We start from the raw sequence: 17236 nt of genomic DNA on the forward strand, positions 1-17236 counted from the left end.
TGCAAAAGCTCTCACAAGTGGGCTAGCTCAAGGGCCTCCTTATCAAACTATACTTGAATCTATAAATCACATTATTGCTGATAGATGCTTTAGCAAAAAGAGAAACTCAAGTATCAATATGGAATTGTGCAAGTATAGCTACATTCATGTCTTTCCAAATAACAAACAAGATTTGCATCTTGAAAGTATGTTAGAGCTGTAAAAAAGAGCAGGAAATCTAGGATTTTCACCCAAAAGTACCATATGCCAAGAAAATAATTCTGGTCTAAAGGGGCTAAGAAGTCATGAATCCACACCCAGAACTATTGAGCATTTCTACAAAACAAAAAATTATCGAGGAAAAACTCAAATTGGCGATTAAAATGATGAGGGTTTGGGAATCACAAATGATGGAGATAAGAACTAAAAAGGAATGTTTCAGAAAAGATACACTAGAAGAAATGAGCTATTTTGGGCTCTATGATAGTAGACCAAATAGTAGCAAACCTTAATCTCCAAGTCAAGTCTGAGGATTGTAAATGCTAACACTGGTTTAACATATTGATTTATATAAATGAGGAGAGCCATTGATATCTTTGTCATGTTTGATATCTCAAAAAAGCTTCATGTGGATAACATCTATAGTCTTTCCACTGAGGCCTGATGGGAAAAAAGAAATTTTCATGCAACAATTTGATAAGAAAGGTTGAGATTGCAAGATCACAAGTTTGATGATCTTGGTGTGTTAAGTGGAATTGAACTTGTAAGTATTCTTAAGTGTGTGAAGATACTGTTGGTTTTTCATGTAGCCCAAACCCTTCAAACAATAACATAGAGAATTATACAACACATAAGTTTCACAATGCCAGATTCTTCATTAAACTCTTCCAACTCTACTCTACCTCTCCAATGAAAGAAAAATGAAAACTCATTACAATTTCAAAAATTACCATATTTAGCAAATTTTTAGGAAAAAATAGATTTTTTTCATTTTTGGTAATTTTCAAAACCCATTTTACGAATCTCAATTTTTCCCAAGGAAAAACCCATACTAAGACAATATGAGTTACCAACTAATCTACAAAATCAATAATATGATTTCAGATTTACTACAAAAACAACTTTCTTAAAAAATAGAAAAGGAAAAACACAAAAATCCAATTTTGGAGGCCAAGATGATATTTTGGGCTACCAGGAAAATGTCAAAATGGCCACCAATCAAGTTGATCTCTATCAACAATCCTAATAACACCTCACACAACTATTTATAAAATTTTAGCCAAACCCACATCCGAGTGAAAAGTTATGACCCTTGGATGCTCCTACATCAGTTTTGAAAAAAAGTCTCAAGGGGTTTGGATGCCTTGCTTATGATAGCAAAGAGCATGCATATTTAGGAGACATGCAAAATCAAGGTCTTGAACCTAGATTAAGGGAGACCACCACATATTATGATGGTTAAAAGACAACCCATCACGTAATCCAACACCATCCCAATGAAGCCATGATTTAGTTGCTTCCCAAGTTTGCAAAATGCTTTTAGCAATGAAAGAGCCTTGGATTCACATTGGCTCTCTCAAGAGCAGAAGTGTCTAAAACCCAATCTCCTTCTAAGTTGGATAGTGTAGAGGAAACAAAATGTAATGTCAAAAGGTAATTTTCTAAACCCCCTCCTTAAACATTTCTCTGATAGCCCATTTGACACACAAGGCTAGTTCTTGTTTTTGGGTTGAAATGAGTCCCAAACCTCTAGAGTTTTTGGGAAGACAAGCCTCTCAGTGAAATCCATATTTCTTTGTGTTTAAGGCACAACGAAAATTGTGCAATGATTTTTAAAGTTTGTTGTAAGATGATTTTGAAGGAACCCAACATGAAGAATACTAAACATGAGTGGCTCCAAGCACTTTGGAATAGATATGGAATTTCCCTGCCAAGGAAAGAGGCATTGTCAACCAATAAGCAAGCCTATTATCAATTTTGGAGAGCACAATGTCCCAAAACTTAGTTTCCAAGCCATGATAGGCGAAAGGTATTCTCAAAAAGTGGGTAATTTCCCCATGCTGAATCCATTTCAATCAAATTGGAAGATCCAATTTTACACAGGTAGGAATGACTATTGATAGCAAAGGGTTTTCTATCATTGAATAGGAGAACCAAAGGCCAAATAAAAGGTTTCTAAGAACTAAAATGTATTTTGGACATTCTTACGATCTTAATTAGGGTGAGAGAGTCATTGACATAATGACCATTCATGAGTTCTAAAGATGAATTTGGGAGAGAAATAATCCCAACCCATCTTTTTGGAAACAATAGAGGCAAGAAAATAACCAAATCCTTTGACAAAAAGGACATACAAGAATGGGGTCAAAGGAAAACCTTGACAAATAGATTTGTGGAAACTAAAGGTATGGAAATCTCGTCCACTGATGGTAATACAAGAAGTATCTACAAATAACATTTGAACAAAGTGGACAAAGAAAGTGCCGAATTCTAAAGCTTTAAGCATGGCTAAGATGAAGAACCAATCAATGTAGCCATTTAATTTGAAAAAAATCAATCTTAATAAACATGGAATTTTTGTGTGAGCATTTGATCCCAATCCATACCCTCATAAACAACAATTATCATTTGGAATAAATCTTGATTGGATCAAATCAGTCTCCTCTGGCTGCACATTCACTAAATCTGATTAAAGATAATATCCAATTTGTGAGTGATAATTTTAATCTACAAGTTGAAGATTTTTTTTTTTTGAAATTATATGAGTGGGAGAATAAAAAAATATAAAATCCTCTAAAGAGATTTTTTATACTATTGGATTATAGTATTGAGCCTACTATCGACATTGGGGTTTTCGTTCAAATCAAATACATTGTATGATCAATCAATGAACTCTTTGATAAAATGTTGATAGATATATGGTGAAAATATTACACTATTGAGTTGTCGAATCAATGAAAAAAATGAAGCATATCTCATATGGACCATCATAGATAGGCGAGCTTGACTGTTGATTAGAAGTGCATCACAATTTTGAGAATATAATGTCAAGCACTACAAAGGTGACCCCACATATTTGTTTTAGTTAAGAGGCAAAAAGCATCACACAGTCTTTAGTGAGCTTGATAAATAATGGTGTCTGTGATATTCATTAATAACAAAATTTAGTTTATATGATGAGTATCCAATTCATTATCTACATTTCCCATATGCAACCCAATGAAAACCAAAGAAGAAACATAATGGGATGTTTAATGATCAAAACAACCAATCCAATAAAGGTTGGATGTGTTAATTGAAGAATCATTTTAATATTTTTTGTTGACAAGTTACACTGAAATAGATGGTTCCGCCCTTCATTTTTCAGTCGCTAAGAAAGTGATGGAGATTGCTAGGTTGCAAATCATGCTCAAGTCATTCACACTAAAATGTTCCTTCTAATGAGTTGCTTTGTGAATTGGTTGGTCTAACTAATTTGATGTCTTGATAATCAACCATAATGACTATTGTTTTTTTGAGTGGAGTATCAATCATCATTTGCAAAGTGTTATCTAAGAATACTCATAATGTTCCTAAATGGCTCACTAGAAATAATCATGTGATTTGTAAATGGTGATATGGTGCAGTGGAGCTCTATTTTAGCAATGGAAAATCTTGTTGGTAGTCATCTTAATGTAAAAGAAAAGATCTTAAAAGAGTTTGTAACCACAAATTTTATGAAGATAGAAAATCGAGTTTTTGTGTGGGGGGTATACTTGTAATTAAATTGTCAAATAATTTTGCATTTTGGATATGTTTTATAGACTCTAATTCTCTCAATCTTAACTGGAGAGATTTTACAAATTATATTGAAGTTGAAAGTTATGGACAATCGAGTGTAACACTATCAAAATTGTCAATGACAGTCACTTTGGTAATAAAGTGATGGACATCACACAATTTATTTCCATGAAAGAGACCAATATATGCTACATGTCAAAGGATGCATATACATGCACCTTGATATCATAAACATGTTCGTTATTTGTGTTATATCTATAAAATATTAAATAGGATGAAGTGATAAAGGGGACAACTTTTTATTATGATAAAAGAATCAGTTATTAAATTTGATAAAGGTCATTAGAAGAAAAAGAGAATAAATATTCCTTTAAAAGGGAAGAAATGGGATTCTTCTCTTTCAGTGTGGTATTTGTGCTATAGGAAGGGGAGTTCTTTTATGAGTTTTGTATAATTGTAGAAGGGAAAGGTGAGTGTATTTCATTTTTAGATATAGTTTTCAGTGCGGGTGGAGATGACAGTATTTAAACTATTATCTATAATCAAAGGAAAAAATGTGATGTATTTGAGATCTTTGAGTTTTGAATGCATTTATTTATATTGTCATTGATCTTTTTGTCAATGGATTTTTTTTTAATAAAATCTCATCCATTAAATTATATTCATGTGTACAAAGAAACCTTTGAGTTTTAAGCATCATAAATATTTGAAATAAACTTTTAATCTTTCATTTGGCCTATTAACTGTGAATTCCCAACTAGTAATCTTAGAGTTATTAGTTTACTTATTTATAATTTTTGACATCTATCCCATATTTATGGATAGGTGGTTGCTTTCTTTCCATGCCTTCCAATTAAAGGCATATCAGTGACGTAAATTTTATTGCATATCGAACAAAGGGAGATGTACCTACATACCAAAATTCAAAGAGCACTTACACATTTTAGTTATAAGTGACTCAACTGTTAGCCTAGGTTTTGTTCTCTAATTTGGCCATCCACAAGTTATTTTTTAAATATTTGTAACAGTGACAAATATATTTACTTATAGTATCCAAATCTAGTCAAGTCCCCCATAGGTTTGTGTTGTTGTGATTTCTCATCAAGTGTATCACTGCTTGAGTAAAGATTTTCAAGATGTAACTTTATTTCCACAATCTCACCTTTGGAAATTTGATTACTAGATCTTGAATCTTTAAGTTCTAGTTTCACCATTCTAAGATGCACACTCAAATCATCAATTTCATCTATCTTCCTTCTTAGATATGTATCAAGATTCTCTTTTTGCATTTTTCCATCTTCAATCTCTTTGGCCATATAAGTTATGTGATCTCAAACTGATGGCTAAGTGTTTGATTTTCCTTTTGAAGTCTCTCTACCATATCTAAATCATCTTCATCTAATTTAGGCTCTTTAATATGTTCAACAAGTTCTTTACTTTTTATCCTTGAAATATCAATATGATATTTAAGTTTCTTGATGTAATGTTGTGCATCTCTTAGCTTCAATTTCAAATATTCCTTTTTTGTATTAGCTCTATCTATAACTTAAAGTCTTTCATCAAAATTAATCTATAGGCTTCTTACATATGTCAGGACCCTCCTCAAACTTTAAGGCTTTTTATGAGGAACTAATATTTGATATAATTGTTAGGATCAAGAAAAATCAGAGGTGGGGGGTTAAATTACTGTTGCAACACTTTCATACCAGTTACTTACTTTGCAACTTAACCAAAAATACACACATACAACAATATAAGGAAGTAAAATATAGAAAAAGAAGTAACTCATAGCACTATGATTTGTTTTCGAGAAAACCATGGCCAAAGGAAATCCCTAGTAGGAATGATACCTACAACTATGCACTAATAGAAAAGTTATCTATAAAGAGGCTTGATCCTATTAGGATATGTTACATATAACATTTAGTACACGAGCCCTTTTTTGAGGACTAGACCTTGCTAGAAGTTCGCAACCCTATTAAGAGTTGATAACAAAAGAAAAACATGCTTGATAAAGAACTCACTATCCAATTATAATGAATGTGTCACAATATCAAAATACTATACTTGACATCATAATGCCTGATTAGTTTTCAATGAAGTTTGCATGTGATTTGATCTACCATCAAGACTTACACATATCAAACATAACATCATTATAACATCATTGTCCATGCTCGCATACCAAAAAAAAAATTTCCTTTATATCCTTTACTAATCTTTATTCAGTCGACTTGCTAAAAAGCTTGCAGAAAATGTATAGAACAATCTCCAATAAAAAGGAACACCATGCTATCAAAAGGTTAACATCTAGGGGATGTTGTCCCTACAATGCCAATCAATTGAATTGATCCAAGAGATCAATTTTCTAGGCTAATTTTCTTGATTACAAAGCTATCTTAAATAATTATTATACTGCGCTAGTTTTACTTCACTCAATCAAAAAATATACCAATCACCATATAAATATGGGAGACCATTACCAGAGCACGTACATACTATATATTCTATATATCCAAAATTATAGCTATGTCTAATAAGTATCCTGTGCTCACTAATCAAAATTGTTTGTTGTATCCTAGTTTCTTGTTGTGGACTTGGGGTAATTTTCATATTTAACCTCCAACAAAACTAATTGACTAACTAGGTGACCATGCCAACCATAAATGTTTTAACCAATGAAAACATCTATGCTTTCATCCAATGATTTTTGTAATTCTAGTTAACATTAAATTAGTAGGAGCTATTATTATAGATTTTATCTAATACAAAGGGAACACATTTTTAATTGTCATTGAATATTAGTGGTTATCTATGTGTAGATTTACAGTCTAATAATAATTTATATATTTTATGAATTATTTTTCTTAAATAATTATACTGGTCATGTTGTAAGTTGTTTGAAGTTAATTTCTTTGTACCTCATTTTTAAAAGAATTTATGGGACACAATAATGGATGGTGTGATGAAGTTAGTTTAGGACTAGGATATGTATATTATTTTTCTAAAATAATTTTATTGCTAATAATTTTTGGGGTTATGTTATGGATTAGAATCTCATGATAATTTTTGTTAATGCATCGATGCAAATCATATAAGGATTTGAATCATAATTATAAGTTTTATGAGTTAAAATATTCTTTAATGTGAAAATAATTACCAACAAATTGTATGTGTCAATTTGTACCTCTTCTTGGTAAATCTATACTAATAATTTAAATTACTTAATCAAAGCTTTTAAAGAATTTTTTACAAGAGTGTCAAGACATACTTTATATTAGCAGGCTATGTAAGAATTCTTATCAACAAAATTTATATAACATTTCATAAATGTAAAAAAAAATATTTTTTAAAATTTGTCTATATACATTTCAATAAGATATTAAATAGAATCAACATATAAAGTAATTTAAATTCCAAATGTAAATATTTAAAATGTTTAAAAGTCAAGTTTTGGAATATTCTTAATTATTAAAAAGAGACTAAAAAGAAAAATATACAAAAAGAATATATGAAAATACCATCATAAAATCTTTCTGTTCCATTAAAAGGAACATAAATCTATTATGAATAATTTGTGAGTAATACTAGAACCAATAAAGTTGAATACACCACTAAAAGCATTTAGAGTTCACCAAAATAATAAATGAGAGCTAATAAATTGTATCACATAACGCTATAACTTAGTAGTAAATTATACCCTCCACAATAACCATTTTCCATGGGCAATCAAAAGATAAAGTGATAAAACAACGACACATATGATAACACAAAAACAACTATGGTCCTCACAGGGATGCAAAACAGTAATCTAGTTCTTTTTCCTTTGATTTCTTGTCAACATAATAAATTTCCCTACCAACCTCTGATATGTTGGATTGACAAATATCTAATTTATGCTAATATCTTGTCTAATTCCTCTTCTACTACTAAGTTTGTGGTATAAAAAGAATACATAGGGAATACTTAACACATAGAACTCTAGTCTGTGACCCTCCAATTTTCTACTAACAATGTTTATTTTGAAGATTAAATGATGTGTATATTTGAGGACTATTTTCACTAAATTATAGTAGTCTAGGATTGATGAAATATTATTGCAATTCTACTGAGCATTAAATTAGGAGCCAATATTATAATTCCTGTCTTATACAAAGGAAACACATTTTAAATATCATTCAATCTTAGTGATAGTTGCATGCACATTTTTTTTAAAGAGGGGTAAACGCTTTGACCTGGAGCTATGAACCAGTGAGGCCACAAACGGGGGACCTCATCCACATGAGATTTGAATCTTGATGGCAAGGATAACAATGCAACAACTTAACCATCACAACATGCCACTATGCATGCACATTTATGGTCTAGTATCAATCAAGATATGTCTTGAGTTGTTGCTTTCTTAATAATAATATCAATCATGTTTCCAATTGTTGAAGTTTTATTTTTCATAACTTATTTTTAAAATAATTTATGGAACTCAATAATTGATGGTATAGTAGAGTCATAATCTATATTATACATTTCTTCTATTTAGCTAATTAAAGCTTTTGGAGAATTTATTTCTTTTAAAAGTATCAACATATACTTTATATTTTGTTGCCGTGGTATTTATCATACCCAGATTTCAAAATTTTCAATCAAAATGTGCAAGAGGACATAAAAGTTCAATCTTTAAAGTGTTCGAAGAATTATCCAATTCTTGGTAGTCTCATGACTTCAAATTCTCTGGCGAATCATCAACTCCGCCCTGCACTTCAAATTTCCAAATTCCACCATCTGAGTCTCAAGTTATGACAAGTTAATGAAGAGCACCAAAATAGGTATTTTTCACTCAATCATTAACCATTAACCTTTTAAAAGGTTAAGGTTCCGAGTCAAGAAACATTTTCTGAACCGTTAACATTAACCTCAACCTCTCATCTAAAAAGATTAAGGTTGAGCTCTAAAATACGTATTTTCGAGGTGGTTATTAACCTCTTTGCTCAAAAAGATGTATGTGGTTCAGAATGAGTGAATTATTATTGACAAGCAATAAGAAAACTCACACTTAATACTCAAATACTCAAGAATGTGCAGGTTTCATGCTCATACTTCTTCAATCTCCAGCCCACGACATTCAGGTTAAGGGTCGAGAAGGCATGATAATTAGTGCAATGTAGAAACCATGAACAAGTGTGTCACCCGTTTGCAAACCTATCCCTCACTTCTACAACCCACGGTATTTAATGGAAGCATAGACAAAACATGGGAACTGTTTGATAGAATGTCCATTGACCAGTTCAAGCATAACAGAGCTGTCACCTCCAGTTCAGGATTGTGCACGACGCAAAGGAGAACATTGTCAATACTAGAAGCATTGCAGGTCACACAGTTATAAAGAAGTGAAGCAATATTAGGTGTTCTTCCAACGGAGATTCAAAAACCATTGAAAAAGCACATGGGACTAGATCTGACTTGTTTGATGAAGTCTGCAATTGAAACGTGATCATTGAACCCCATAGAAGTGAGATGAAACAATTATGAAAACTGCGAGATACAATAATCATGCGCAAATGAAAGATTCAAAGCCTTCAGTGGGGGAGAGCTTGGAGTTTTGGAGGGTGTGCGAAATCTACACTTCACCTCAAGTTCGCGCATAGGTGGCATCGCGTTACCTGAATTCTCATTCACGTATTTTATCCGCCTCACAATGTGAGTGATAACTGCAGATATAGTAAAAATATATTTGGATGTTAAGTTTGATAGAATGTTTCAATCCCCAGCCTGTTGTAAATTATTAAATGAGCAGATTAAATCAATCAACAAAAAAGACAAAATATAATGATACGACTATATATTGTGGTTCGGCAAAACTTTACTTATGTTCACACTCAAAGTAAGGAACAACTATATTAATGAAATATCTGCTGTCTTGCAATACATGACTGCACAAGTCATTTATAGAAAGCTCATTGAATACGAAGAGACAAGAGGTAGAAGGAATAGTCATGACTGTTGGACTTCATATCCCAACAATCTCCCCCGTGAAGTTCAATTGGTACAGTCATGCATCATGGCATCCCCTGCTTCCTATTCTGCACCTCAAAGAAGAACAAGGCCTAGAGAAGACCTCAATGTTGCCAAACCTAGTTCAAGCACACTGCGGATGAGTCTTCTCCAAGTTACACCAGAATTATAAATATCTTCTCCGTAATGCAACCTACAGCTCGCATAATTTGTACCATTCTTATGCATCATTCCAATTCCATTCCTTGTTGAGCAGTGAGTGAAAACTATGAAGGCTGTTGGGACTTGTTCATCAACAAAATTCGCAAACATATTGATTAATGAAATTGAATTCCCCAAATCACAAACATAGGTGTCGATTAATTGCCTCCTCTTGTGACTTCCTCTTGAGCCACCCAAGTCCATGGGTATTAAACCATTTTGTATATTTTCTTTACTGAAGCAAAGAAAAATGTGAGTTACGTCTTCTCCTTCATTAGCTATCCATTTGTCTTCTTGCTCAACAAACTTTTTGTATGCTCCTTTACATTCTTGCATAGAGAAAACTACAGTTAATGCATTCCATTCTACTTCTACTACTGCAATCTGCAACATAAATCATGAGTCCTTATTCTCTAACATGCCAAAGGCATCTAGATCATGTGTAACCTTGAGCTCCTGGCTCTCTCCAGCCTCCTTGAGCTCTATAGTCCTCTCGCTCCTTAGATCTTCAGTTGCCAGGCACCCAAAATCCTCTTGTGGTTTATTTTTACAAAGCGGAAACTTCTCTGTGAGCAAGTCATATATTTTTGCAAGAAAGGGGTCCTTTGTCAAGTAAACCTCAGCTTCCACATCTTCATCCTTGCTTGCTTCAACATCCTCCTCTTCACTCCAATCCAAATTTTCAAGAAATTGCTCAATAATAAAATCAACATCATCATCTTCTTCCTCCATCTCTGTTCAAGCCAAACTAGCTCTGATACCAATTGTAAATTATTAAATGAGCAGATAAAATCAATCAACAAAGAAGACAAAATATAATTACACAACTATATATTGTGGTTTGGCAAAACTTTGCCTACATCCACACTCAAAGCAGGGAACAATTATATTAATGAAATATCTGCTGTCTTGCAATACATGACTGCACAAGTCATTTATAGAAAGCTCATCGAATAAGAAGAGACAAGAGGGAGAAGGAATAGTCGTGACTGTTAGACTTCATATCCCAACACCTGCAGCTTTGAATGGGAATCAATGGTATTCACAAAGATCATAAACAAGGCACCGAAGCTTTTTAATCTGAGTTTTCCATCCTCAACTTGACCATAGACAAACACGTGAACTATTTGACAAAATGCTGGATCGCCATTGAAGTTGAAATTTCATGTTTCAGGTTTGAGGTTTGAGAGGAATACGAGAAATGACCCGTGCCACCAAATTATTGTGGAGAACTCTATGTCTTGGCAGCCAGTGTAGCCCCCTCTTCCAAGACCATCATCATTTACATTAAAAGATAATAAAAATATACCAAATTGACTGGTGAAGAAAAGGTGTTGCATGCAAATAAATAATGGAATGCCTCCACGCAGGATCGAACTATGGCCTTTAATTTACAAGATTGACGCTCTACCACTGAGCTATGTAGGCAGATCATTGTTTGCAATCCAAACCTTAATCACTAGTGCAAATATTTGACACCTATTTCAGAAAACAAAAACCTCAATGGAAAAAGAAGATAAAGTTAGAGATAGCTGAGAAAGGGCACTCCAAGAATTGAACTCGAGACCTCTCACACCCTAAGCGAGAACCATACACATAGACCAAATGCCCAGACCTGTGCCTGCAATAAGAAGTCATCAAACCTGGTGGATGGTGAAAGTAGATAATCAAAGATGTATATTTATTAGGGTATTAGATCAGTTATGATAAATGTGCCATTCTTCAAGCTCAAAAATGATGAAAGCTTTAAAATGGTATTTAGGAAGTTATTGAAAGACTTCTATAAATAATATCACTTGCAGAAGCCTGAGAAAGTAATCATGCTCAGTGTTTGATTAAGTTTGAGCATGTATCGAGTGTTTCATAACCTGGTCCAATGGAAAATTGAAGGTAAACTATTGGTGGAATACCAGGTAGAGATAAAAACACATAACACCTATGACCTTCATAAATGCCAAGTATCAAGTCATGCACAAATTGTTGAACATCCATCAAAGTGTTGGAGCAAGTTCATACACATTTATCAAAGCATAGGCGCTTAAGATATTTTGAATCATTTGAATGAATACACATCGTGATATTGCTATTAGGATTTAACTGTGTGATTTTGAGTCAAACTCATTGACCTATGTTTCATGAGTAGTGATTCAACATGAATCCATCTCTCTTGAGAATAAATGTGGAATCAAAGAAATGGTTAAATACATGTGGACAATGGAATCATCAGCTATTTGAATTATAAACTTGTCCACATTAAAGGAAGTTTACATCATGTCATATTGTTAGTAAAATAGAAGGCAATGTAATAAAATGTCTCAAATGTGTATGACCGTGCAAATGAAGGAGTGAGAGTTGAGTGCTAAATTGATTTGTTGAAGACTACAAGGACTTCCATGCGTAGGAATCCAAAGTCAATGCATTGGAATCAGTCGATAGATTTTCATTTCTTGAGGATGCTGAAAAATGCAGGGTTCAATGGTATTGGTATGTACCTCTATGCAAGGGCCAACCTTTTAATAAAAGTCATTATGGAAGTAGTGAATCTTTGGCAACACTTGGAGAGATAGTGAATATAAAGTCAGTATTTTATAGACACTTATATGCCTTATGCTCTTGATCTCTTCATGGAAAGATAGATGTGTGCTCATTAATAAAGTGATTTAATTTGAATAAATGATTCAAAGATCAAAAGGAGATCGAAAAGTTTTGATTATTTGATATTCTACTCCAAAGGTGTTAAGGTCCAAGTTTCAAGTCATGTTTGGTTAAGTTTTGTAAGGTTAATTAACCTCACCCAAATCACGTATTTGGGAAGTAGTTCTTAACCTCCATGTCTATATAAGGAATCATCTTAGCTTTGTAAGGGGGACTTTTTGGACTTGGAAAAAAGGGAACACTATGCTAAAATTTTGATTAGAAGATAATATTTGGAAAGTATGTACAATTGTTGTCTTTGTAATAAAAAAAATTCTTCTTAGGTTCTTGGTGCAAGAAAATAAAGGAATGTGCAATTTGATTTCTCTTCTTTTGAATCTAAATTGTTAGAAATCTTGATTCTCTTTGTAGTGAGCATTTTCATAGTATTGTGCAGGTGTTTATGAATCTTTGGGTCAAAATTGTGCTAGTGGTAATTCTTAAGCATAGATTTTGATTGTTGTTATTAGTGGTTTAAGTTAGTTTAGGAAAGCTTTGAAGACCTGTGGTGCATTCATCGTCAATGGATTTCTATTGATCTTTTAAAGTTTGGTTTTATCTTTATTTAAAAAGCTTCAAAATTATATCATACAAGGGAGCTGCCCCTTTGAATGCAGAGGAAGGCTGCATATTAAGGGCCTATCCAATTGTTGTGAACAATTTACCACATACACTCTGTTGGGCCATTTTTATAGTGACAAGTCTATTTACCAACATATTTGTAGGATAGGTAAGAACACTTATCGATAAGATGTAGATAATATCTCATAAATATAATAGATTGTATTTTTAAGAACTTGTTTACATACATTTCAATAACATGAATACATTGAAATTTAAAATTTAAAATTCTAAATTGAATTTATTCCAAAGTACTTAAAAATTGAACTTAGGGAGATTTTGATTCTTAACAAGAGACTACAAAGAATAATATAAAGAAAGAATATGAAAATTTCATGGTTAAATCTTTCACTTCCAAAGAGATGCACACAAAATTATTAGTAAGATTTGTGAATGGGTTGGGAAGATAACATTACATCGCAAAATTTTAAGAAAAGTTCAGAAAGGTAAGGAGACTTAGGTAAGGTTGGAGGAGAGATTCCCACCTTCCATATGAGATCATGTTGTGTTCATGCAAGGAAGGAGAGCTTGCAAAACATGAAATCATTATTAAGATTTGTGAATAGGTCTCATATCCATAAAGTTGAATAAACAATTATAAGTATTTAGGATTCATCAAAATGACAAATGAAAGCTAGAATATTATATATCACATAAAGATATAAAATGAAATTTGGAATACAATTAATGTCATCAATCTCTATGAAAATATCTAATGAAATACAATGAATGTCATCAATCTCCATAAAAAATATCTAATGAAATACAATGAATGCCATCAATCTCCATGAAAAATACATAATTTGAAACACAATGAATGTCATCGGTCTTTTCAAACGAACAAGAAATGAGGTGAAATGGAAAGTCTCATCTTCATGAAAATATCAAGACTCGCATATACATAACATATAAGCTATGTGCTAGTCATATATTTTCATGGTTGAGCTAACATAGTCTTAAGTAGAAGGTGGAGGTGGGGTGAAAAATGGAAAGGGTGGAAATTTAAAGGGTGATAGTGGAGGTTGTGTGAAAGAAGGTAGAGAGGGGAAACTAATTTTGGGTATGGGTGGAGGATTAGGAATATTTAGAGGAGGAACACTTAATTTTGGTAGAGGTGTATTAGGAAGAGGGGGGACACTTAATTTGGGAAGAGGGGATACACTAGGTAGGGGAGGAACACTCAATTTTGGAAGAGTGGGTGCACTTGGTAAAGGAGGAACACTCACATTTGGTAGAGGGGGCACAGTTAATTTGGGGAGAGGGGATACACTAGGAAGAGGAGGAGCACTAGGCTTCGGTAAAGAAGGTACACTTGGCAAAGGAGGAGCACTCAACTTAGGGAAAGAAGGTGCATTTGGGAAAGGAGGAAAGCTTAATTTAGGAAGAGGAGGGGCAACGACATTTGGAAAGCTAGGGAGTGGAGGAACACTCAATTTGGGTAGAGGAGGGATGCTAGGAAGAGGAGGAAGAGAAACCTTAGGTAGTGGGGGAATGCTAGGGAGAGGAGGTAGAGGGGATGAAACTTGCAAGACTTTACGACGAGGGATTGCTGTAATGATGACTTGTTTGGGTTGACGATATGACAATGGAGTAGAAGCATAGGTCTGAATTCCACTAGAATCTGAGGATAGTAGGATGAGTTGGGTTGATTCAGCAATTGAGGGGATGTTACATGACTCATGGGTACTTCTGAGAAGTCTAACTGAGCATGATCTCCCAGGATTAAGATTGTGCATAATGGGAAGCTCCACCCTGAAATCTCCATCTTCATTAGTTTCTCCTTCAACTGAAACCATTTCATTGGCGCTCTTCCATTTCCTGTTTCTAACGATGCTGCACTCCACGGCTACGAAGGCACCTGCACCCATTTGCGCTTCATTAATATCCTCCCATCATTATAACAATACACGATACATCTAACACAAACATCATCAAAACTAATAAAAGTTTGATTATTCTAATAACTGAATCAGGGTTTATCACCTGGAAAGAAGTAGGCGGTTTCGGATGGTTGGGTGTCACAGAACACGCTTCCCTTCACCACAACGCTGTTAGGCTTCTGAATGACTTCTTCATAGCTTGCACCTGCAAAAGTAGAAATAAAGAGAATACCAATCCCCAGCAGAAGCATTGGTGCAACGTAAAACACTTTTGATGCCATGTTTATGTTTTAGAGCTTATGCTATCTCTCAAACTCTTTCTCCCTTTTATAGTACATTAGTTGGAAATTTCTGTGATATAGTAGGTGGTTTTGTTGTTATGGTTAGATGAGATCGAAACTAGGGTTCCGCATTCCTCTTCAAACAAAACTAGATGAAATGAATTAGAATCAAGAGTCGCCTACTTTGGGTGGAAAGTTGTTATGCTAACTCATTTTCCCATGCATATACAGTTGAACAAACGCCTTCTCAAGTTACGCGTCTTTTTTCCTTTTTCATATCGATGTCTGTCTTTGTCTTTCTTTCTTTCTTTGGGTCAGTTGAATATCTCCTCCTACTCTCCTCTACGTGTCATCTCTGCGAAATTTTATAATTTCAGCCCAACTAATCATGTTGACCAGCCACGTCAACTCCAGAAGGGTAGTTATGTATTTTGGGTCTGAAATTTGTTCTTACTTTGTTTGTGCTTTGAAGTCAACCCACATGCTGTGTTGAACTGGCGCTCTTTGTTTAATCATTTCCTGGCATTATGAGTCGAGAAAGCACTGAAGTGAATGAAAATTGGGGGGCGGCGAGATGTCATTTAAATGTTCCAAAGCCTGAGAGCGATTACCATATCGTCCCCAAATGTGGAGAAATCCGGTTGCCAAAGAAAGGACACTGCTCTTTTACATGATAGACATGGATTGCAGTGACAATCCCACCAAACTACCACTCAATACCATAATGCCAACCTGTCTCAACCTGCGCGAAAGTTCATGTTACATAGCCTTGAAATTCATCATGTTCAAATCACTACCCATATTCGGAAGTTTGTCAACCAGCCTATCATAGATGTCAAATATTTTAAATCTGTCTATAAGGGTCTGTTTGTTTTGGTAGAATTGAATAATGTCGCAAGTTTAAAATTTGGAAAATGAGGGTCTGTTTGTTTTGGTAGAATTGAATAATGTCGCAAGTTTAAAATTTGGAAAATGGTTTTGGAATATTGCTGAAATTATTTGATTCAGTTGAAAAATGATTGATTCCATAATACAAAAATTGAAATTGGAATATAGAGACTCATGACATTAAGTCGGCTATTTTATGGACAGTGAAGACATCAGATCTTTAATTTGACAATTCTTTTTAAATTATATTGTTACCCAAAAAAATGTAAAAGAGCTGATTATACATTGATCTGAATCAGATCTTCACACTTTATTCGGGAGAATTTGACGTGAATTGGTTCATCTCCCCTGCAAATGCAAATACAATTACATTCATCAATGCCAAATTGGTTCTGGTCAATCAAAAACACCTCCCAATCTTCAGGGAGGACTCCGACCTGTAAAGAAATGGCCTCAGTGCAGGTTTTCGTGGAGATTGGTGGCCAACAATTCATTTTTCCGCTACGTTGATTATTAGAATTTCACCCGTGGGGAGAATGAAAATCTTGTCTGAAAAGTACCATCTTTCTTTGGAGAATGTTGTTGATCTCTTGACCCAATCGCAGGTATTGTCATCGCATAAATTATAGTTACGAATGGAAATTTAAAGAGAAGAGCAGGATTGTATGTCTTCTTCTCCATATTCAGTGACACCTAGGGATGCATTGATACTGTTAAGAAGCATTCTTATGTAGCACAACCAGGCAAAAATCAAACAATAAATTGTTACGCTAAAATGGAAAAGCTCGATGGCACAAGGATTGTTTTAATGGTAAAGAAGCATCGTCAATGAACCTACTGATCAATGTATATTCATGGAAATAGACATAGATAAGGCTCGCTGTGGCCTTGAGAAATATGATG

The 17236-nt window shown here is 33.8% G+C and overlaps 1 protein-coding gene and 1 non-coding gene across 2 annotated transcripts; both read right to left on the reverse strand.

Moving 5' to 3' along the window:
* Positions 1-11326: 11326 nt before the first annotated feature.
* On the reverse strand, positions 11327-11397 carry TRNAT-UGU (transfer RNA threonine (anticodon UGU)). The gene has a single exon. It is a non-coding gene; the product is annotated as a tRNA-Thr (tRNA).
* A 2603-nt stretch (positions 11398-14000) lies between these two features.
* On the reverse strand, positions 14001-15451 carry LOC149545231 (uncharacterized). The gene is made up of 2 exons (XM_089790595.1): positions 15268-15451; positions 14001-15142 (listed from the first exon to the last, which is right to left on the reverse strand). The coding sequence occupies exons 1-2, from the start codon at positions 15443-15445 to the stop codon at positions 14241-14243; spliced, it is 1080 nt and encodes a 359-aa protein (XP_089646721.1). The 5' UTR covers positions 15446-15451; the 3' UTR covers positions 14001-14240.
* Positions 15452-17236: the final 1785 nt, after the last annotated feature.

Source organism: Cupressus sempervirens, chromosome 7 (assembly GCF_028749045.1).
Source record: "Cupressus sempervirens isolate cs-2001-9-10 chromosome 7, ASM2874904v1, whole genome shotgun sequence".
Lineage (NCBI taxonomy): Eukaryota > Viridiplantae > Streptophyta > Pinopsida > Cupressales > Cupressaceae > Cupressus > Cupressus sempervirens.